Source organism: Adiantum capillus-veneris, chromosome 5 (assembly GCF_014529385.1).
Source record: "Adiantum capillus-veneris isolate H3 chromosome 5, ASM1452938v2, whole genome shotgun sequence".
In the NCBI taxonomy this organism is placed as follows: Eukaryota; Viridiplantae; Streptophyta; class Polypodiopsida; order Polypodiales; family Pteridaceae; genus Adiantum; species Adiantum capillus-veneris.
In genome coordinates, this window is record NC_140935.1 from 60,125,321 (window position 1) to 60,149,515 (window position 24,195).

General features: G+C 44.1%; 1 protein-coding gene across 1 annotated transcript in view; it reads left to right on the forward strand.

Moving 5' to 3' along the window:
- LOC147457380 (spindle/kinetochore-associated protein) overlaps positions 1 to 21,916 on the forward strand; it is a 53,799-nt gene extending 31,883 nt beyond the window's left edge. The window contains exon 6 of the mRNA XM_086513575.1: positions 20,851 to 21,916. Within this exon, the coding sequence (XP_086369701.1) occupies positions 20,851 to 20,921 (71 nt within the window). The 3' untranslated portion in view covers positions 20,922 to 21,916. The remainder of the gene's footprint in view (positions 1 to 20,850) is intronic.
- Positions 21,917 to 24,195: the final 2,279 nt, after the last annotated feature.

The following is a 24,195-nucleotide window of genomic DNA, read 5'->3' on the forward strand; positions in this document are numbered from 1 at the left end:
ATCTGGGCCTTCCCTTGCTTCGCATCCTCAATCCATTTCTTTGCTTCATCAACCTTTTCTTGTGTCTTAACAAGACGTTCCGCCCATGAAGATGCCGTTTTCGATTTCTGTTCATCTCCTTCGCGTAGAGCTTTCATCTGATCCTTCATGTCCTCGAGCTCCTTCAACACCGAAGGTTGGTCGTCTCCCTTCTCCTTAGTTGTAGATTTGCAAGCCGCAAGTTCTCCTTTTAGCTCCTCGATTATTGCATCTTTTTCCCCCATGTGCTTTTCCATATTTGTTCTCCATGCTTCAAAACTTGCTACTGCCTCATCGAGTTTCTTTTGCATAACACATTTTGTTACATTTACTTCGGCCTTGATTAGGTTTCGTAATTCCGTTTTCACGATCTGAATTTCCTCATTCTGTATCCCCCGGGTCTCTCTCCTTAGTTCTCTCATCATGTCTCCATACATGGAGTTCCTGTAGCTCTCGGCGTTCACGTGCATTTCCTTCCTGATGTCATCCCTCATATAGTTTAGCTCTGATTTGAGCATCACCTGGACCTTCTCCATCAATAGCTCATCATGTATCTTGGAGGTTTTCCCAACGCGTAAGGATCTTGGTGATAGTACAGTATCTCTGTTTCTCCGTTTGAAAGTAGCCGTTGTTTTTTTTTGGGGTGGTGTAGCTATCTATACCCGGCCCTTCCCCTTCGGTAGGCGGGTCCATCGAACCCGAGCCCCAAATTTGGGATACGGTACTAGGGTACTAGGGTGAGGGATTGAGAGTATGGCAAACTTAACTAGTTTACCTTAAGGCCTAAAATCGCTTTAAATTGGACACAAAGAGAAGGCTTAAAATCTCTTTTAGACTTAAAATTTACCTTAGGGCTTAAAATTGAAATAAACTTAAATGTAGGGGCTCTTGACTTCCTACACGTAGAACAGTTGGGGCGACTCTTGGCCTTGCTACGCGTAGAACAGCTTGACGTGCTACACGCAGGACTGCGCGGGACAGACGTGCAGCGCTAGCCTCAGGGCAATGTGAGCGTGAGCCTCAGGCAGTGTGAGCGCGAGCCTCAGGGCGGCATCAGCAGCCCGCCATGGTCTCCTTCTCGCGCGCAAAGAGCAGGGGCATCAGCAGCTCGCCATGGTGTCCGTCACGCGCGCAAAGAGCAGGGACAATAGCAGTCCTTCACGTGCGCAAAGAGCAGCCCGCCCTCAGCAGTCCTTCACGCCCTCAGAGAGAGCTGCCCGCCATTCGCTGAGAGAGAGAGAGAGAGAGAGAGAGAGAGAGAGAGAGTGAAATGAAATGAAATGTTATATTAACGTCTTCAAAAGGCCAGAATGACCTATGAGACCAAACTGATACAAAAGTCGTTAATCTGTTACAATGACTGGGTACCTTAGTACTAAAGTACTAAGTGTGAAAAGTGTGAAAATAAATGTGAAAACTAAATACAAAGTATTAAATAAACTTCTTAGGAGCATTCTGAGTGTCTGGCTAGAATGCTTCTAATCCTTTGTTGTAGTCTCCTCCGGTGAAGTGTGCTTCTGCATCTTGGTCGTGGTTGTCTCGATTTCCTAAGCTCAATCGCTCTGTCAATTAGGGTGCCTTTGGTATGAATGTGGGTACTCCTTTGTGCTGGCTGCTGGCCTCTTGCTTCTCCTTCCACTCCTGCTTCTCTCAATCCGAAAAAATCTGTGATCTGCCTCTCAGGCTGTAGTGCTCTTTGTCTTCTCATTAGATTATCTCTGTGCCGATGTAGTTCCAGTAGGTACAAGCCTAAGCATCTTTGATCTTGGTATTGCATGATTCTATCTAGAGGTCCAAAGCCTTCTTTAAATAGGCAATGGAAATGCCCACGTATCTCATAGTATACTGTGCAGTGGCATATGTAGTGTAATTCTGTCTCCGGCTCAATTCTGCATAACTTGCAAATTTTGCTCTCAGGTGGGATTCCCCTAAATCTGCCAAATTCAATTTCCAACTGGTGTGAGGATGTACGAATCTGACCAATAGCACATCTCAAACCACGAGACAGGTGGGTATCCATGTAGCTCGGGCGAATCACAAATCCATCTTTAGATAGCTGTAGGAAGTTTCCTTTGTAGTTGGCCATCTTCGTGCCCAATTCTTGTGTAGGGTCTACCCATGTCCTCTTAGTATCCAACTGTATAAGATCCTGACGGATGATTTTATTAATCTCCGTTCGTGTAATTTCCAGTGATGGAGCCTCAAGAGAGTATTGGAAGGGGGGTAATCTTTCCATACCGAACCCGTGTCTTTGAAACCACGAGGACAGTTGCGCATACCAGCATGATGTATCCCCTTTCATTGCTAATTGTCGAGAGGATTCGAGGGCCAGTCTAGTATATCGGCAATTATTTGTATCCCACAAACCATGTATAAAGGACACTGATCTGGTAAGAGCTTCAATTTCTATCGGAGGGGCAGCTAGTTCCGCTCGGGTAATCGCGTGTGGTACAGAGGCCTCGGCTCTAATCATTCGGGAAATCATAGATACCAAAGGTCTCTCCATTGACTTCCAATTATCCTGATCCACAGATGGTCCCCAAATCTAGACCCCATAAAGCATAGCCGAAGCCACCACAGTATCAAAGAGCCATAGTTTTGTTCGTGGTTCCTGAAACTGCACTTGTGAGCACATCCTCTCCAACCCTCCCAAGGCCGTAGAGGCTCTAGATAATCTAGCATCCGCTGCTTTCTTAAGAGTAAACTTCGGTCCTCCAAATACCACACCAAGGTATCTATATGCGTCTGTGTACTCTACTGTATCCTGGCAATATGCAAATGTAGGTGCTGATCTCGTAACCCACTGCGGTGTGGTGTTAAACACCATAACTTTGGTTTTACCCAAGTTTACCGACAGTCCACTGTCCTCCGCGAATTTATGTAATGCATCTAGCTGCCTCTGCATTCCATCTGGTGATTTTGCTATCAATACAAAATCATCTGCATACAATAACAAAGGGATCCATGACCCTGCAAGTTGAGCACCTCTGTCACCCTATCTATCAATGTAATCTGATACCTCATCTATGTACATACCAAATAAAGTAGGGGACAGTGGGCATCCCTTCTTTACTCCAACGGTGGAATGAACAATGTCGGAATCCCCATCTGGAGTACGTACATAACCAGTTACTGACCCATATAAGGCCATGATCCCCCAAATAACCTCTTTGGGGACCCCTAACTCTTGCATCCTTCGCATCAATCTGGCCCTTGGTACTGTATCAAAAGCTTTCCGAAAATCCACAAAGCAACAATACATCCTTCTCCCGTTTGCTCTTCCTTCCTCAATAATGGCTCTGAGCGTAAGAATATGATCTAAAGTGGAATAACCCCTTCTGAATCCAGCTTGTCCTGTTGCCCTCATGCCCTCATTCTGTACCCATCTACTCAATTTTTGTTCAAGAATGGATGCGTACAGTCGGGTCAATGTGTGACCTACCATAATGGTACGGTAGTTCCCGGGTATCATAGGATCCCCCGACTTGAAAATAGGTACGATAGTAGATAATTTCCAAGATTCAGGTTATCCTTCACACGACCCGATTAAACAGACGAGCAAGGACTTTAGAAAGTAGATCCCTGGCATGGATCAGATGTTTTGCTACTAAACCATCATGATCATATGCTCTTCTTGTCTTCATCTTATCAATGGCTTTTTTCACCATTTCCGTAGTAAAGAAAGTACTAGTAGCAAGGCATGGCTCTAGCGGATCTGGTAATGTAGGCTGTCCAGATACCATATATAATGATGTTACATATTGACCCCAAATCTCAGGAGAAGTAATTGTCGGAGGCGGTGAGTGCTTGTGAAATAAGCGCCAGGCCTCATGTGAGTCCTCACTCAAGAAGAGTTGATATAAATCCTTCTCCAGTTTGGCTAAAAATGCCCCTTTCTTGCGACGTACTATACGCCGAAGAGCAATCCGAGACTGCTTATATGTGATGATCCCAAGTGTAAGCTCTTTCTGGACCTGGGTTCTTGTCTCTCTGCATTCCTCGTCATACCAATTGTTTTGAGGCATGTTCCCAGATCCCCTCTTCTGATCAGGTTGAGTGGCTATGCCTCTTGTGCTGCTCCATGTAGTATCTCTGTTAACTGAAAAGTAATCTCCTCTACAGTATATACTGGCCCGGCTGCCCACATCCTATTATAGATCTTTTCCACATAGACTGGATCAGTCTCTGGCGTGAAAGTATATCTTGTGTGTGTCTTCTTCCTATGTACTTGGGAGGCATTGTATTGGAAGGAGATTGATAAGGTCAAGAGAGCAAGATCCACTGCAATCCCAACTGGTATGGGTCCCACCTTAAAGTCCTCGATACTAGAAATAAAGCTTGGTGAAGTCATGACATAATCCACTGTACTGGCCCCATGCCTGTGCGGGAAGCATGTGAATCCCCCAGATAACGGGAAATTCTCTAGACCATTAAGTATGGCCAAACCATGTATAGTTGCCATCTCCATGAGATGTCTCCCATATTCAGTGTGTTCTTTATCCTGTGAGTTTCTAGTAAGCCCCCTCTGTGATAAATCCACTTCTCTGAGCATTTCCTGAGAAGTATCATAGAATACTGCTTGAGAGTTGGCCGTTCGGGCATTAAAGTCTCCTAAGAGAACGATGTCTCCATCTCTAGAGAACTCCCATATGTCATTATTCAATATGGAGAAAGGGGACTGTCCTTTAGGTGCGGAGTAGACTGAGGTACTTGGAGGGAAGTAGCATATAGCGATATATAGAATCTACCTGTCTCGGCTCTCATTCTCACCCACATATACCTTGCTTGCTCATCTTTCCTAATAATCTGTAGTAGTGGTTTCAGCTCCTCTTTAAATAGGACTGCTACTCCTCCTGAACCCCGGCTACCCTGTAGAGATCTCGTCTGGTCGACCAGCTGTTTCCCATAAATAACCCTTCACATGTGGCATACGCTGTCCCCGTATCTAGTGTGTCTCTGAGTAGAAAACTATGTCTCTGTCCCTAAAGCTGTCTTCAAAGGCACCTACATCTAGCCTATATGATCCATTACAATTCCACGCTGCTATCCGGAGCGTCGCCCCATAGGTCTCGCATCGTCATGCTGAGCGCTTTTCCAGAACCACTACTTTCCCTCCTCTATAAAAGGCGATTTTCCCCTTTTCTCTTGCTGCCGTGATCTCTGGCATCAACTCTTGCATGTGTGCCACTTGTGCCAATGTAAGGTCATCTCCCAGGAAAAACCGGTTTTCTTAAGAGTTGGCCTCTTCTTTAGAAATTCTTTCCTTATTTCTATATTCGGGAAGCGGAGAATAAGTGCCCTATCCTTTACGTTTCCCTTCTCATCGATTCCTTTCTTGCCCACTCTCCATGCACTTGTGTGAGTAGGCTCTGTGATGCCCATGCGTTGTAGCAGTTCCTTCACCTCTTCATCTACATTCTCTTTGTCCTTGACTCCTGTGACCCGCACATGCAAAGCCCGAGTCTTCCTTTTCTGCTCTTCCTCAATGGTCATATTAATAATGGTGGAAGTAGGTGTGGTCTCAGGCATCTGGGCCTTCCCTTGCTTCGCATCCTCAATCCATTTCTCTACTTCATCAACCTTTTCTTGTGTCTTAACAAGACGTTCTGCCCATGAAGATGCCGTTTTCGATTTCTGTTCATCTCCTTCGCGTAGAGCTTTCATATGATCCTTCATGTCCTCGAGCTCCTTCAACACCGAAGGTTGGTCGTCTCCCTTCTCCTTAGTTGTAGATTTGCAAGCCGCAAGTTCTCCTTTTAGCTCCTCGATTATTGCATCTTTTTCCCCCATGTGCTTTTCCATATTTGTTCTCCATGCTTCAAAACTTGCTACTACCTCATCGAGTTTCTTTTCCATAACGCATTTTGTTACATTTACTTCGGCCTTGATTAGGTTTCGTAATTCCGTTTTCAAGATCTGAATCTCCTCATTCTGTATCCCCCGGATCTCTCTCCTTAGTTCTCTCATCATGTCTCCATACATGGAGGACCTGTAGCTCTCAGCGCTCGCGTGCATTTCCTTCCTGATGTCATCCCTCATATAGTTTAGCTCTGATTTGAGCATCACCTGGACCTTCTCCATCAATAGTTCATCATGTATCCTGGAGGTTTTACCCACTTGTAAGGATCCTGGTGTTAGTACAGTATCTCTGTTTCTCCGTTTAAATGTAGTTGTTGTTTTTTTTGGGGTGGTGTAGCTATCTATACCCGGCCCTTCCCCTTCGGTGGGCGGATCCATCGAACTCGAGCCACAAATGTGGGGTAGGGTACTAGGGTACTAGGGTGAGGGATTGAGAATAGGGCAAACTTAAAAATTTTACCTTAAGGCTTAAAATCTCTTTAAACTTGAAGGCAAAGAGAATGGTCTTAAGGCTTTAAATCTCTTTAAACTTAAAATTTTACCTTAAGGCCTAAAATCTCTTTAAACTTGAATGTAAGAGCTATTACTTGCTGCGCATAGATGAAGGGGGGTGCCGGGGCGCGCGACTTGCTACGCATAGAACTGCGCGTAGAGAGAGAGAGAGAGATCTGACGAGCGAGAGTAACCCTGCCTTGTGTGAGCTCAGGTCTCTTCAGCGTCGCCCATTGGGCTCTGCACGATCTACCAGCACCTCAGTCATCAACCCCTGCACCCTTCGGGTTCTGCGAGCTTCTTTCTCTACGCACCTCCTCGACTTGCTCGACCTGCTCTCTGTTTTGTGGCAGTGAGTCCTCGGGGCAGCAGCTTGTCTTTGCACAGTCTGCTACTGTGTTTCAACAGCGCCAGGCCTGCAGAGAGAGACCGCGTGTTGCTGTAGGAGAGAGAGGTCGCTTCACCCTCGGAGAGAGAGAGAGAGAGAGAGAGAGAGAGAGAGAGAGAGAGAGAGAGAGAGAGAGAGAGAGAGAGAGAGAGAGAGAGAGAGATGAAATGAAATGTTGTATTAAACGTCTGCAAAAGGCCAAAGTGACCTATGAGACCAGACTGACACAATCTTGGTTGATCTAATACAATGTCTGGGTACAAAAATAAAATGAAGTAAAGTGAAAAAACTAAAATCTTAACTGCTAGATGTGAACTAAGCAGCTAGTCAAAAGTGTGTAGGATATGAGTAGGGGGGTGAAAGTAGTGATTGAGGGCTAATACAACACAATGTGGGTGTGCTTGGGGAATATAATGGGTGAGAGCTGATACAAAGGCTGATACAAGATGAGCAGGGTGTGTGATTCTCAAAAAAGTCAAATCATAGGAGATCCATCATCGGTCGATGGCGGATCTCATCAATCTCCTCCATGGTCAATAGTTTGACCGAGCGTCGTGCATGTTGGGCCAAAGTGATCTGAATCCTCTGTTGCAGCCTCCGTCGATGCAGTGTAGTCCTCCGTAGTCATAGGCGTCTAGATCTCCCTAGCTCGGTCGCTCGATCGATCAACGTGCCTCTGGTGTGAGGAGAATGTGAGCTCTGTTGTGGTAGCTGCTCCTCTAGTTGCCCAGTGTCCACTCTAAAGAAGTCTATGGTCCGTCTCTGAGACTGGCTAGCCTCGCCTCTCATCAGACTCTCTGTGTGTTTGCGCAGCTCGAGCAAAAACAGACCCAGACATCTCTGGTCCTCATACCCCATGACTCTAGAGAGTGGTCCAAAGCCCTCTCTGAACAGACAGTGAAAGCGGCCTCGTATCTCATAGTAAACTAGGCAGTGGCATGTGTAGTGCAACTCTATCTCAAGCTCCATGTGACATAGGTAGAGAGAGAGAGAGAGAGAGAGAGAGAGAGAGAGAGAGAGAGAGAGAGAGAGAGAGGGACTAACACCAGATGGGGTCCCAAACCCCCCTCCAAGGGCCCCCCTCTCTATCGCTAGAGAGGTACTTGCTTCAGATTGCACAAATACTGATACAATGGTACTAGATGCTGAGATGCTGAAGGTAGATGCTTGGAACTGCGATGCTAAAAGTTGGATGAGGAAAATGCTAGTACTCCAGGGCTGAATTCTGCTAACTGCTGGCGACGGAGACTGAAATTTGTTATGGCTGAAGACGCTGATTTGTTGAGGCTGAAATCGCTAATGCTGAGGGCTGAAAACGCTGGCTGATGATGCTGGAAAACGCTGGTTGATGAAGGGCTGAAAACGCTGGGTGTTGAAGGTACGGAAAAGGCTGGACTGCTGTGGGTGCTGCTACGAGTACTGAGGGTACTCGGTCCTTTGTCCTGCAGGTTTGACTTGCCTGGAGAAGTGACCCTCTAGGGTCACTTATACACTAAATTTATGCTTGGTAGAGCAGTGCCAGAATTGACCCCCCACGGCCTTGCAACAAAATGCTAAAATGTCACTTATTAATAAGTTGGGAAACTACTAATAAGAGGTGCTTCGTATGTAAGTTTTACCTAGGCTTGGTACTAATGGTGCTGTATGGGAACACTCCCCAATGCCTACACGTAGTAGACATTGGCTATGCCCAAGTGCAATCAGAGGACTAATCTAAAGTGTTTGGACATGCACGTCCTACGTACAGGCTCACAAGGGTGCTAGAACACTTTGTAGGGTGTTCTAAACCCTAGAAATAGGAGTTAGCTTGTCCACATGCACATAGGGTTAGATGTGCACGTGACATTGTGTCACGTGACACATCCAACCCTATGTGTCCGTGGACAAGCTACAGCATGACCAGGGTTCAGTTTAGTCAAGTCAGTTTAGAATAGGAAGTGATCTAGCACTTTTGTGAGTCTGTTCGCAAACCGTGCATGTCCAGACACTTAAATTAGATGCATATCCTCCGGTTGCACATAGCATGATCATCAGCATTCCCATCAAAATCTATCAAGGGAATTTTCCAGTGCATTAAAACCTATTTTCCCTATTTTTGACATTTTTCACTTATTTATTAAGTGACTTTTGTTTGGAACTAGGTAGGGCAATTTTGCTAATGAAATATATAAGCAAACCAGAGCTAGCACTTTCTGGCAGGAGAGGCAACAGGAGCACTCGCTCAATAGGCAACTTCTCAACAGAACACCCAGATGCCCTAGCGTTTTTGCATCCCAGCAGAAGGCTAGTGTTTTTGGACCAGATCAACCAGCGTTTTTACTTTGACAACAGCCTGGCGACAACAAGAAGCAGCAGACTCCCCAGCGTTAGCAGATTTCCACCGCAAGGACAAAGATCAGCCCTAGCATTTTTGCATCTGCAAGGCACTTTAGCGTTTTTGCAAATCTTCACGACAGAATCCCCACAAGCATCAGCGTTTTCAGTTTTCAGCTGTTAGCAACCGCAATAGAACCCTCGAACCTCGCAGATCTCACCTTCCCGCAGCAGATTCTCGTCGCACGGTCAGATCCCGCAAAGTTCGCAGTTTCAGCCGGACAACGCAAATTTCAGCATCTGCGTTTTCAGCACGTCGTCATTGCATTGTCGCCATCGACATCGTCACCGACATAGAGTCAGAATTCAGCAGATAAAGATTTGCAGATTTCAGCCATTAGCAGTTTCACATTTCAGCCCGTATCGTCGTCGTCCTCATCGTCGTCGACATCGTCGGCAAGTCCAAAGCATTGCAGAGATTCATGCAATCATAAGTAGACCGTTCTCGCCATAGAGAGTGGGGCCTTTGGAGGAGGGTTTGACAACGTTCTGGTGTCGTATTCTTCTCTCTCTATCTCTCAGTCTCAGCACCTTCATTCACAGTGTTCACCACTTTGTTTGTGTCCATTGCACTCTCTCACGAAAGGAACGGAAGGCTCTCCCTTCCGTAAGTAAAAGGAACCTTCGGAGCACTCATCTTGAGCAAAGTTCAACATTCATTCCGCTGCACCTTACATTGGTATCAGAGCTTTGCGAGTGTTCTTTATCACTCAAGGAAAGAACCACAATAATTTTTTTTGCTTGTTGCGGTCGCAAGTAACCCAGACTTCTTGGGCCTGTCGATTCCTAATCGTGTTTTTGAAGAGTGACAGGAAAGCAAAGAAAGAAGGGCTTGTCTAGCCTCCCCTTGTGCCTCTTTTCACTCATTTAGAGCGGACCGTGCACTTAACGGCCGGCCAATCGACGTGAGGTGGGAAAAAGCAACCTTGGTGTGAACGCAAGGCCGCCAAGGGGTGCGCCCGCGGAAAAGAGCAGAACTCGGGTGAAGAGAAGATCCTTCTCTGACATAGATTGCAAGCGAAAGAAGAGCCCAAGAACCGCAAGAACCTCAAGACCCTCAAGAACCTCAAGACTCTCAAGAACCCCAAGAACCAAGACCCCCAAGAACCTAAGTTTCTCGTGAACTTAAGAACCCAAGACCACAAGAACCCACGACTTCAGTGGATGGTCATCACTCGAAGCGGAATGGATACTTCTCTTGGAGGTGATGAGCATGAGAGAGATGAAGAAGAATTTTCCCCACCAAGAGGTTTTTCCGACCCTCCCCCTTCCCCATCTACGCCAAGGATTGCACTAGATCCTATGGAGAAGTTGAAGCAGTTGTTTATGGAAAGGAAGTTAGAACGCGAAGAAAGAAAAGCAGAAAGAAAGGCCTACGAAGAAAGGAGGGCAACCATAGATCGTGAATACGAAGAAAAAATGGTAGCCGTAGAGCGTGAGCACGAGCAAGCACACTTGGAAGCCAAAGAAAGACAAGCAGAATTTGATCGCGAGAACAAAGCACGAAAAGACAAGAGCGACCAACACATGAAAGAGTTTTTGCGACTCTTTTCAATTGTGCAGGCGCCGTTGAACAGAATCAAGAGAAGGAGACTCCCTCCGTTCTCTTCTTTTCCAAAGCATGACACACAGGATTTGCATGATGATCACGATGTGATTTCTCACAAGCATGATAAATTGCATGATAATGATAAGCATGATGATTTGCACGACGAGACGGGATTGTTCACAAGGATGATGGTTTAGTTGATGCTTTTTCTAGCGAAGCTAACCTCGTTGCAGATTCGATCACTCACGAAGAATCGATCTTGGCTTTCAAGTCGAGGTCCACAGCAAACCCCCAAGCAGATTCGATCAAACACGATGAACTATTCTTGGCTCTCGAGCCTAGGTCCAAAGAACCCTTAGAAGAAGTACTATGTGTTTGAATGATTAGTCATACGTATTGTTGGAGTGTTTCATTCGTGATCGTTTCCTGTAGTTTAGTCAGCGTCTTTATGTGATCCCTTTTCCTAGGCATGACATAATGTACATTGAGCATGTTTCACTCATGGATGAGTACGGATGTATGCGGATTTCTCATGAAAAGATGAAATTTTTGCATTCAAGGAAGTCACATTCCATGTCTCTTCCTTGGCACGACACAGTTGTAGAAAGAGCACATGAAAGTATGAGCACCAAGCATGGGCATTTCCATTGTGTTTTGCCACAGTTGATTGATTTAGATCAGGACGACAAGATTCGATCTCATTGTTTGTGTGTGTGTGGTGAACGGTTTGGCACTCCGTCTCTTTGTTCATCTACATTGCATGCACAGTCTTTGAGGAAGACAAGATTTTTTCCAATCACTTTACATGGAATAGGTATGTTCATGTTTTTGTGTTGTAGTTTCAGGAATTTTCAGCCATGGAGATTCTTGAAGCAGGAAGAAGCATGACTCTAGACGAAGTTGAAGCATTGAAGGAGCCACATAATATTTTGTGTCGCTTTCGGCGCGGCCCAAAGAGGTAAGCGTTGCAGACCTTTATGAAGTTAAAGTATCGCACGACCCACACCTCAGAGTGGGCCGGCGAAGAGTCCTTTCGAGGATTCCGGATGTTGTTAGCGATCTCCCTCAACGCCATACAGTTCGATACCAATACCTCACTTTGAAAAGGAGGGGATGTTATGTGACACATCCAACCCTATGTGTCCGTGGACAAGCTACAGCATGACCAGGGTTTAGTTCAGTCAAGTCAGTCTAGAATAGGAAGTGATATGGCACTTTTGTGAGTTTGTTCGCAGACCATGCATGTTCAGACACTTAGATTAGATACATATCCTCCGGTTGCACACAACATGATCATCAACATTCCCATCAGAATCCGTCAAGGGAATTTTCCAGTGCATTAAAACCTATTTTTCCTTTTTGACATTTTTCACTTATTTATTAAGTGACTTTTGTTGGGAACTAGGTAGGGCAATTTTGCTAATGAAATATATAAGCAAACCAAAGCTAGCACTTTCTGGCAAAAGAGGCAGCGGGAGCACTCGCTCAACAGGCAACTTCTCAGCAGAATACCCAGATGTCGTAGCGTTTTTGCATCCCAGCAGAAGGCTAGCGTTTTTGGACCAGATCAGCCAGCGTTTTTGCTTTGACAACAGCTTGGCGACAGCAAGAAGCAGCAGACTCCCCAGCGTTAGCAGATTTCCACCGCAAGGACAAAGATCAGCCCTAGCGTTTTTGCAGATCTTCGCGATGGAATCCCCACAAGCATCAGCGTTCAGTTTTCAGCAGTTAGCACCCGCAGTAGAACCCCCGAACCTCGTAGATCTCACCTTCCCGCAGCAGATTCTCGTCGCACGGTCAGATCCCGCAAAGTTCGCAGTTTCAGCCGGAAAACGCAGATTCTGAGAACGCAGATTTCAGCATTTGCGTTTTCAGCGCGTCGTCGTCGCATCGTCGCCATCGACATCGTCACCGACATAGAGTCAGAATTCAGCAGATAAAGATTTGCAGATTTCAGCCCGTCTCGTCGTCGTTCTCATTGTTGTCGACATCGTCGGCAAGTCCAAAGCATTGTAGAGATTTGTGCAATCATAAGTAGACCGCTCTCGCCATAGAGAGTGGGGCCTTCGGAGGAGGGTATGACAACGTTTTGGTGTCGTATTCTTCTCTCTCTATCTCTCAATCTCAGCACCTTCATTCACAGTGTTCACCACTTTGTTTGTGTCCATTGCACTCTCTCACTAAAGGAACGGAAGGCTCTCCCTTCCGTTAAGGAAAAGGAACCTTGAGCACAGGTCGGAGCACTCATCTTGAGCAAAGTTCAACATTCATTCCACTGCACCTTACACATTGAGCCTTTGTTAAAAAGAAAAGGTAGAATGGTCGAGAAATGGCGTTCTATTTTGGAGGGCCTGAAACAGTGTTTCTTGTTACTACGGTGCCCTCATCCAATTCTGCTTATTCTTAAATTGCCTATTCACTCCTGGTTGTAAGCCTCAATAAGTTTTGAGATTTGGATGCAATTACTTGTGCTAGTAGCAAGTACTCCCCACCTTATCCATTCTATCTCCTTTGAAGGGCTTTATCCTTGAATAGGAGGTCCCTCCTTTGAGGGTTGGTCACTTGAGGAAGATCACAGTAAATTGTATTTGCCTTCTAGTTGTGTGGTTCATCAACATTTGTTCAAGCTGAAGCCTATGTGGTTCTTGCCTTATGTTCCATTAGGAGAAATTCATGTCTTTCCTCTAGTTCCTTGAAGATATCGTTCACCAATCATCAATCTTACGAGTAACGTAGGCAACTTGTCATTCACGTCTTTCCAACAGATGGGAAGGTTCCTTAGCCGAGAATCTGTTAACTCAATTCCGCCTTCTCAACCTTGAGAAGAATAATCTTCTTAGGAGGTATCTGTGCTTGCGCGTAATCTTGCGCTAGTAGTCTTCAGGATATTAAACCTCTTGTATCCTCCCGCATAGGGCATGTCCAAAATTCAAATCATAGAGCATTCTTCTCGTGTGAGCATGGCTTCCTTTGGCAAACAGAGTCTGCCATCTCACTAGAGAAAGTTCTTGTTCCTTGCCTTTACTTAGGGTAGGCCAATTGTTCTGATCCGAAGATCCCCTTGTGCACTGTGGCGCCTCTTTCCATCTTTTCTGCCCACGGGTTGTTACCATTTGTAGTGTCTTCCTGACGCCCATCAATGTTTGGTCATGGCGGAGGTCATAAAAAATGTCTCACCTTGCAAGCATCAATGACGGCTTGCAAAATCTTAGGCAGATAAAATTCTAGCCATAGCATTCTCTAAACGTATGTTCAAACTTGGTTCACAGTAAAGCGAACCTCCTTTGGATTTAAGGGATGTTCTCCCATATGTGGTTAAGGTAGTTCTTTCCGTCTTGGAGCGGTTGGCCAACCATTACATGCACGAACAAAATAATTCACGCTCACTCTAGCAGTATGCGAATATTACTCGGCTCGCTTATGGAGAAGCGTATGCTACAACCATAACTTGTTACTTTAGTGGTCAATCTAGAGAGAAAAACAACAGCTTGTTGCCATGAAAACGTAGGCACTTCTTGGCGATGGTGCCTGCCTACATGGTCTTGGCAACATCTGGTACACTCGGGGCAGCCATAGGCATCACCGGCAGCGTCTTCACCGTGGCTGAATTCTGCAGCAGCACCTCCTTACCTCTAGCGTTGGTTGTTTCTTGTGTCCGAGAGAGAGAGAGAGAGAGAGAGAGAGAGAGAGAGAGAGAGAGTTCGCTTTTATAGCTCTTGGCAACCGGCGGGAATAGAGGCGGCCTTGCCAACGGATAGGGGAGAAAAAGGGGCGCCAAAGCTGGAGGGAGAGAGATCGGGACTCAGGAGAGGTAGCGTTGGTTTGTTTTTGTGCCCTTTTTTAAGGGGTGGCTGCCTACTTATTGAGTGGGCGGCCGGCCTATTTTAAAAATGGTATGAACCTGTTAAAAACTCAATAAAACCTTATAAGCTGAAAACAATGCTTACACAATCACAACCGAGGCGTCCTTGGATGTAGTCTCATGCACGAATGCAATGCTAACATAGACCTCTTTACGGAGAAGCGTTTGCTTTCTTGAAAAGCAACCCGGTTTCTCAGAAAGCATCTATTTTTTCTCAAAGTTTCTTCCGAACCCATCTCGATTCAATTGCTTGCTCATTCGTGTGCACAATTCTAACCTAGCTCGAGTTTCCTCTTGACTATGGAATATTCCCTTTTCGATGCCCCTGTCACCCACCATGAGACGCATCAAGAATATCCATCACCTAGTCTTTTCTCACCGAACTTATGGTACAATCTCTTTCGTGATGCTCTTTGTCATCCATCCTATGATGCATCAGAGATGTCCGTTCTTGGATGGTCGAATACTTCTTCCCAATGCTCAGTGTTGTTACCATATACATGTGGTAGTGATGTGTGTGAACACACTAGGACCGCCGGGGCATTTTTTCCCTCTTTAGGAGGTTTTTTCCCCCGAGCATTGTATATACGCCCATCACTCTAGGGCTATCTATCTTTCTATTGCACACTAAGTAACACACTCTCTATTGTGTGCCTTGAGCTTCCTTCGTCTTCTCCAAGTTGTGTGCGTTTCTCTACAACCCTGATTCCAACAATTGGTATCAGAGCAGGTTGCATCCTCCCGGGCTTAGTCGCCAGTTGCTCCAGCACATGCCTGCTCACTTTCTCCGATTTCAGTGAGCTTTGGCAAGCGTTAGTAGGTCGACAAAAATTTCGGGTAAGCTCGTAGAGCTTAGTCTACTCAGATTCTTGATTCGGGCTCATTTCGGTCTCCGTTTCCACTACAAGCAGTACTGCACAGGCTATTTCGTCATTTTGTGCCGTTTTTTGCATAACAGGTGCCTCGTAGTCTTCTACGGTTTGTGCTATATAGCACGTGTTGTTCCCGCTCCGTTTCTCCTATTTTCGAGTAGTTTTCACATCAGGTGCAACATTTACCATGGCTGACAACAACACAGATGTGTTCAAGATGTTTGCTGCTGAGGACAGGTTGGATGGGGACAACTACGGTCTACCCTATGTGGGCTTATATGATGCAACATGTTCTTGTGTCAAAGGGCGTCTGGAACATTGTGCAGGGCATTGATGTACGTCCTGGTTCTGAGGATGTTGCAGGTCTTGCTGCAAGGATTGCTGCTATTACAGTTGTTTTGCCTACAGGAGAACAAGCTCGTTGGGATGTAAAGGATGTGCAGACTCATGCATTGATTGCATTGTCTGTGAAGCGCACCATTGTTCCTCACATCCGTTCAGCAAAATCTGTAAAACAAGCTTGAGATATTTTGGTTGGTCTTTATGTAAGTCACAATGAGGCTAAAATTGCTTTGCTGCGTAAAGATCTGGAGTCGAAGATTATGCATGAGGAAGATGATATAGACACTTTTCTTGCTGGTGTCAAGGATATCAATGAGCAACTTATTTCTGCAGGTGAAGTCATTTCAGACAGTTCCCTTGTGCAGATTGTTCTTGATGCCTTATCAGATTCTCACCAGACTTTTGCTAGTACTTGGAGACTAATGACCCAAGGAAATCTAGAAGTTGTCAAGTTTGATGCATTATGCACATTGCTATTACAAGAGTCACTTTCCACAAAAAACAGGACTAGACAGCGTGCAGTTGAACATGCTTTTATTGCTTCTCAAAGAAAGGGTGGTAACAGCAATGCAGCCACTTCTTATGGTTCTGCTGCGAGTGGCAAAACTTCTGTTGCTAATTCTTCTTCTGGCAGCAATTCGTCTGGAAATTCTGGTGATAAGGGCAAAAAGAAGATGCGTTGCCATTATTGTAAAACTAATGATCACTTGATCAAGTCGTGTCCTAAGTTGAAGGCCAAAGAGGCTAAGAAGAAAGAGGGTGGTTCCACTGCAAATGCTGGTTCCACTACAAATGCAGCCATTGTTAGGTCTTCTGTGAAAGGAGACTGTGTTGTTGATGTTGATGCAGAATGGGCTTTTAGCGCAAAGTGCACTTACAATCCTGCTGTCCATGATGCATGCTTGTCAGTTGCTGCAGATTCACATGTGTGGTATTTCGACAGTGGTGCTACAAAGCACATTACTTCACATCGTGAATTGTTTACCTCTCTCGAGTCTGTCCCTCATGGGAATTTAGTCACTTGTGCCAACAATGCCTCTTATCCGGTTCAAGGAGTTGGAAAGATTGTGCTTACTGTTGCAAATGGCAGTTCCTTCACACTTGTTGATGCACTTTATGTACCTGGGATCAAGAAGAATCTCTTGTCTGTATCCGCACTTGCTAGACTTGGACTTGTCGTCAAATTTGTGGATGACAGATGTACAGTTCATGATCTCAGTTTTGGTGATGAAATTGTTGCATCTGGCCTTTTGTGCCGTGGGCTGTATAAGCTCACTTTGTATAACAAGTGTGGACAAAATTTTGCAAATGCTGTTGGAGATTCAAGGGCTATTTCAGATGCAAAACTTTGGCATCCACGTTTTGGTCATCTGAATTTTGCCAGCTTGCTGCGTTTACAGCAATCTGATATGGTTGCTTCTTTGCCGCCTCTTAAAGCACCTGTCAAACATGTTTGTGAAGGTTGTATTTTGGGTAAGATACGGCGTTTTAAGCTTCCGTCCTTGGGCAATTACCTTTACTTCGTGACTTTCATTGATGATTACTCCAGGCAAACATGGGTATTTCCGCTTAAAGCGAAGTCCGAAGTTTTTATGTGCTTCAAACAATTTCTGGCTATGGCTGAAAATGTTTCGAAAAGTACTATGGGCACCCTCCGTTCCGATCGAGGGGGGGAGTATATGTCTCATGAAATTAATGCATTTCTGGCTAGTCGTGGGATAAAACACCAATGTACAATGCCTTATACATCTCAACAAAATGGTGTTGTTAAGAAGAAAAACAGGTCATTGACGGAAATGGCACGATGTATGGTAAAAAGGAAAGCTTTGCCGCATTCTTTTTGGCTTGAGGCCATCATGTGTGCCACTTATGTACTTAATAGGTGTCCTACGAAAGCTTTACAGTCTATTACTCTATATGAAGCATGGCATAATAGAAAGCCTTCTATTGAGCACATGCGTGTTTTTGGTTGTTTGGCATATGCTTTGGTGCCACAAACACAGCGCAGAAAATTGGATGAGAAGGTGTCAAATGTATTGTTGTTGGTTATAGTGCTGAAAGCAAAGGTTACAGGGTTATATCATCCGCAAACAAAGCGTATTCTGGTTTCACGGGATGTAGTGTTTGTGGAAGATTCTGTTTAGCCTTTGCTGTCATGTACTAGAGACAGTAATGTAAGGTCACAGAACATTTATGACACTTTGTTGCCTCTTTTCAGTGGTGGAAATGCGAATGTAATTTCCAATGAGGCAAATGTACAGCCTATAGGGGTTTCTGAAAATGTTAAAGATCAGCCTATTACTGATACAGATGTACATGATGTACTTGATAAGGAAAGTGTTGAAAATGAGCAGGCTAGAGGTGTGCCAAAATGGCTGGTGCACACTTTGCGTGACAGTAAATTGGATGCACCTTTGTCTAGTCGTATTCGTTCAGGCTCTCGCCATGCATCTTATGCATCAGATTGTTATGCTTTGGCTGTGTCTAGCTTACATGATATTGAGGAGCCTCTGTCTTTTGATGAAGCACATAATTCAGAAAATTGGATGGCTGCCATGCAATCAGAATATGATGCACTGTAGAAAATGACACATGGACTTTATGTGATTTGCCTCCTGGCAAAAAGGCCATTGGTACGAAGTGGGTTTACAAGTTGAAACGCAAGCCGGATGGTGAGATCGATCGCCATAAGGCTCGACTTGTTGCAAAGGGTTATGCACAGCAAAAAGGCATAGATTATGAAGAGAGTTTTGCTTCCACTTGTCGTATGACTACTGTGCGTTTTCTATGTGCATTGGCAACTCATTTTTGTTGGGATGTACATCAATCAGACATTGTTACTGCTTTCTTGAATGGTGACATATTTGAGGAAGTTTATATAACGCAGCCTCACGGTTTTGTCATAAAAGGACAAGAGGACAAAGTGTGCAAATGTAAGAAGGCTTTGTATGGGTTGAAGCAATCTCCTCGTGCTTGGTATGAGAAAGCTAACACTCATTTGGTTAAACGAGGTTTTCGTAACAGTCCAACAGAAAGCCCATTGTATGTAAAGCGTGAGGGTGATGTATTTCTCATTGTGGTTCTTTATGTCGATGATTTGTTGATCATTGGACCAAATGAGAGACATATTGCTGAATTGAAGGCCGATTTGAATGCTACTTTCAAGATGAATGATTTGGGGCTGTTGCATCATTATTTGGGTATACAGTTTAAGAAGTGTGATGGTGGTATTGCCTTGTGTCACAAAAGTTACATAGAGACATTGCTATGTAAGTTTGGACTTGAAGATTGCAAACCTATTGCCACTCCCATGGAAATAGGTTTGAAGTTGAGTCTACATGATGCTGGCGAACCTGCTGATGTCTCTCTTTACCAAACTGCTGTTGGCTGCATCATTTATGTATGCACCACGAGGCGAGATATTCAGTATGCAGTCTCACAGGTCAGTAGATTTATGCATAGCGCAGGGTCTAAGCGTTGGCAGGCTGTCAAGAGGATTTTCCGCTACCTTAGTGGCACTTTGCATCTTGGCTTGATTTATCCCAAGGGGGGATCATTGCTGCCAGACTTACATGCTTTTTCGGACTCATATTGGGCTGGTTGTTTTGACACGCGAGTGTCCACAAGTGGTTTTTGTTTCATGCTTGGTAGTTCATGTATATCATGGTTGAGCAAGAAGCAACCTACTGTGGCCCCTTCGAGTTGTGAGGTTGAGTACAAGGCAGTCTTCACAGCTACGGTTGAGTGTGTATGGCTCAGACGCCTTATGGCTGATTTGGGTGTTGGACAGGACACTACCAACACTATCTACACTGACAGTCAGATCGCATTGGCTGTTGCGAGGAACCCAGTTTTTCATGCTCACACAAAGCACATTGAGGTGCATTACCACTATATCAGGGAGAGGCTCTTAGTAGGAGAGATCAGCTTGGCTTATGTGCCAACACAGGACAACCTTGCAGATCTTTTCACAAAGGCATTGTCTCGTGAGAAGCTTGAAGCTTTCCGCAAAGCTTTGGGCTTACTCCCCTTTGTGGACTATTCATGTCCTCAGGGCATGGCACTTCCCTTTACTCATGTGCCAGCTCTCGTTCACCGCATCACTCGAGGGGGGATTTGTTACCATATACATGTGGTAGTGATGTGTGTGAACACACTAGGGCTGCTGGGGCATTTTTTCCCTCTTTATGAGGTTTTTTTCCCCCGAGCATTGTATATACGCCCATCACTCTAGGGCTATCTATCTTTCTATTGCACACTAAGTAACACACTCTCTATTGTGTGCCTTGAGCTTCCTTCGTCTTCTCCAAGTTGTGTGCGTTTCTTTGCAACCCTAATTCCAACAAGTGTCACCCATCTGGTGTGATGCATCAAAAGTACCCGTTTTTGGTGGCCTTACAGATGTCCCCGTTCAGTGCTCCTGTCATTAGTTTGAATGGCGCACTAGAATATCTATACTCGGATGTCTCTAGCGAGAAAAACCCTCGCTGATAATTTCAATAATTCATTTAGAATTATCTTTCGTGGTGTCTCAAGCGAGAAAATCCTCACTTTAGAATCCAATAATTCATTTAGAATTATTTTTCTGTCAGATAAAGCTAATTTAGCAACAATAAAAGGCCTTTTTGCTTTGAGCATTGTGACAATTTGGCTAAAATCGTCAAACACGGCTTTAAGTAGTACTGCCACTGGATCTTCGGGTCCACTGAGCTTTGGATGTAGGTTAACTGCGTGCAAATATTGTTTAGCCTGTTGACAAGGGATGCCACATCTTTCCCTCTCCATAACCAAGCCATAAAGTTGCATATTGAGTGAGATTTTGGAGTGCTTGGCAATGGCTCCAAAATGCCTTTCTAAAGTGCTCCAAACCTAGTGAGCAGTGTTACAAGTGTCAAGATAGTGCGCAAAGTTGTCAGCCAACAGGGGAGATATCCCCTCAAAGGCATCTGATTATTGGTTTTTTTGTGGGGAAAAGGTGGAAAGAGAGTAAGTGTTCTTTCAGATTTGTCTAACCATTTGAATCTCAGGCTATTTTATATTTAAATGTCTTTCATGCCAAATACAATCTGAATTGTGGTCTCCTGTGGTGTTTTAGGTGAAGGAACTGATAGTGCTGTTATCGAAGACTTGAACCAAAAGCTGCTCTCTTCTATAATTGGGAAGTGATGCCTTGTTTAAAGTGGATAATTTGATATTCGATTAGTGTGAGGTATTTCTGCTTCACTCTACACTTAACACAATTATGTAATGTAATCAAGTATTGATTACATGTGTCATTTTTATGGGAATAGCTTTTATATTATCAAGGGTCAAGCAGTTCTAGTCTCACTAGAAGTTCTACAGCTTACAGAATTAAGGCATAGTTATCAGTTATATTCATGTTTGTAAAATTAAACCTTTCTATGACACACCTTGGGGGCCCCCGGAAGTTGAGTTCGTTGGCTTTAGTTTTCCCGTGTAATATCAATACATTGTTGTTGTGAGTGCAATCGTGTGTGGAAAAGTCTGAATGGTAAGATTTTGCTTAGTCATGCGTGTTTTTTGTTATTGTAAGAAGAGTCTGCGTTTATGACAAAATTGCAAGTGAGATATGATCAGTAGAGCAAGGCTCTCCATTAATGCAACATGGAAGGATATCTATGCATGTTTTTATATGTTGATATGTGGTAATTGCCTTGTTGCACAGGCTACATTCTTGCAATTCCTTTATGTGCTTTTGGGCTTGTTTGATTCCCAGATTGTCAATTTTCATGCTTGGCTTTTGTTGAGGAAGAATAGAGCCGTCAAGGTCCAGGGTCAGGGGGCAATCAATCTTTGACCGTTATATACTTGCCATTGAAAGTCATAATCTAGCACTTGAGTCGTTGGATTTTTGACAACTCGGCATATGTAATAAAAAACCACTGTACTGGTGTTGTAGGAGAGTTTTTGTGTGTTGCTACAGAGGAGCTCAGAGACCAGTCTTCGACCTCCCACCCCCGGACCTTGACTGTCGGGAAAGGTCCTTCCCTAACCTTTCCTCCCACAATCACTTCTCCCGCACGGTTCTTGGCTCCCTGGCGATCACTATGCAGTCACAGTGATTATGTGGAAAGGTCAGTAAAGGACCTTTCCCTACTTCATTAGTTTGTGAAAACAATATCATGGATAGGTTTGCTTTTCATGGTTATGTGAAGGGTGCAGCACTCGCTTGGTGAAGCTTATCTGAGCATGTCAAAAAAAATAAAATCTGATTGCTTTAATAAAATATTTGGTCTCAGATAATAATCTAGGAAAGAAACTTTGGAAAAGGGAGTAAGCGAACCAGTAGTGAAGTAAGAGTCCCTCTATATCCCATTGTCTTTGACAAATGAGGACTTCAAATTTAATGAATACGGATGTTCCACACATGCCATTGTCCACATTCAGAATATGCCTTGGGATGTAGGGCTCCAGGAGATGTCCTCAGCTTTCAGCATTCTACTCCTAAACAACCATTTGGACACTAGACCATTACATGACAACTTTGACAGATGTTGAAAACCATATTTGTATTTGGAGGTTAACTAGCAAGAGGCAAAGCTTCGACCAAATCCTCTCAAACGAAGGTGTATAATAAAGTAGGAAGAGGAACCCTAATTACATTGACATTGCATTGATTTGATGTGTGTAGGTCATAATTGCGCATTATCCTTTTACCAATTTTGTCCATCGTCATTCATGAAGTGAGCAAATGGATGGAAATGAGAAGCATCACGAAATGATTTTCTTGATTGTTGGTAATTTTTCAAATGGAGAAGTTGAAAGGTAGTACACAAAACTAGAAGCATTACAACTCTTAAAGCCATTAACTCAAATGAAAGAAGATTTTGAGCTAGCAAAGAAATCGTAGGGCTTTGACATCGAAAGCATAATGCATAACTTCTTGATACATTGTCACCATCCCCACAATTCTCATTAGAAGCAAGGTCTTTTGCTAACAAGCATTTGTCACATTTTGACTAGAATTTGCAAGAGGAGAAATTGGAAGACCCCAAACATACTTGAAGGTGCCATCCATTTGCGAATATATTTACACTCGACATACAAGAATGGTGGAAAGCCAACCGTCTAAGTCTTTGCACACAATGCTAAGCAAGCTTAAAGGAACTCTAGAGAAGAATTTGTCCCTTCCAACAAAAGGGTTCCTAATAGCCTCCAATGTATGAACCAAGGCCTTGCACAAATGTCAAGTAGCAAAGTCCATACTTATTTCTTAGAAACCAACTTTGATTACAATTTAGTATGAAGGGTTGGAGAAGGACAAGTAGCATCAACCATATCAATAGCACCAAGTTTCTAAGAAAGTTATCTCCATTCCAATGAATGGGAGCCTATTCATGTAAATGAGTTAATTCTCCTTTCCATGAGCTTTAGACAAGCAGACCAAGTAGTATGAAAAAGGAATAAAGAAAAGATTCTAGCTTATGGATTCAGACTGACACAATGGTATTGTCAAATTGCTTAAAAGCTTTCCATGTGCTTGGGCATCAAGAACCCCAAACCCCCAAGTATCACCTCATTTTTGAAAACTTGGCTTAAAAAATTTGACCCATGAAGGAAATGGAAATGGATTTATATCATTTTTGTAGCCAAGGGAGTAGCAAACATGTGAATCATTTATTCATAAGTAATTTGAACCTTTTGAAACAAAGAGTGACAAAGTACAATAGAATCATCAACAAAAGAAATTTAGATGGAAAAAATTTGTCATCAACATCTAAATGATAAGCATTGTCGTCCTCAAAGGGTTGATCACGGTAAGGCTTTGGTCTCTCAACCTACGGGTCTTGGGTTCAAAATCCCTCATTGGGTCACACTTTAGAGGGACACCTTGTGCTCACCTGGTGTTCATGTTGCTAGGGCTCTTGCCCTTGGATACTCGACTGCATCTAGTTGGTTGCTACGAGTTCTCTCCGTTGTTCCCAGCACGTGGTGCATCAATTAGGTGGCCATGGTGATGCCTATCGTGGCTCTTGCCGAATGGTGCAAGGCCCTTGTTTGACCATGTAACATGGCTAATATTTGAAAGGGATACCAAGGTGTTACAAGGACAAATTAATTATAAACTCCTAAATCGTTTTGCTAATTTAAATTTGAGTCGCTTACTTCTTAAAATAACCCAAATGAACTTATTTTTAAACTATTCACTTTTTCTGTTGCTTGTCTTAGGGTATTGTTTCAACCGTCAAATAGTAATCCACTAACTTTTCCATATTCACTCAAAGTACAAAGTGTAAATTGGTCCCATACCACAATAGTGTAATCTTGCACCAAGCTTGAAACACTCACTCTTCCTTCCATCATGACAAGGATTGGTTACTTGTGGAGCTTTTCTCTCTTGCTATACTGCATGATTCTCAAACTTTCATTAGTTATGGTTGTTGAAATCCACATATTTTGCTTGTTGATTATAATGTAG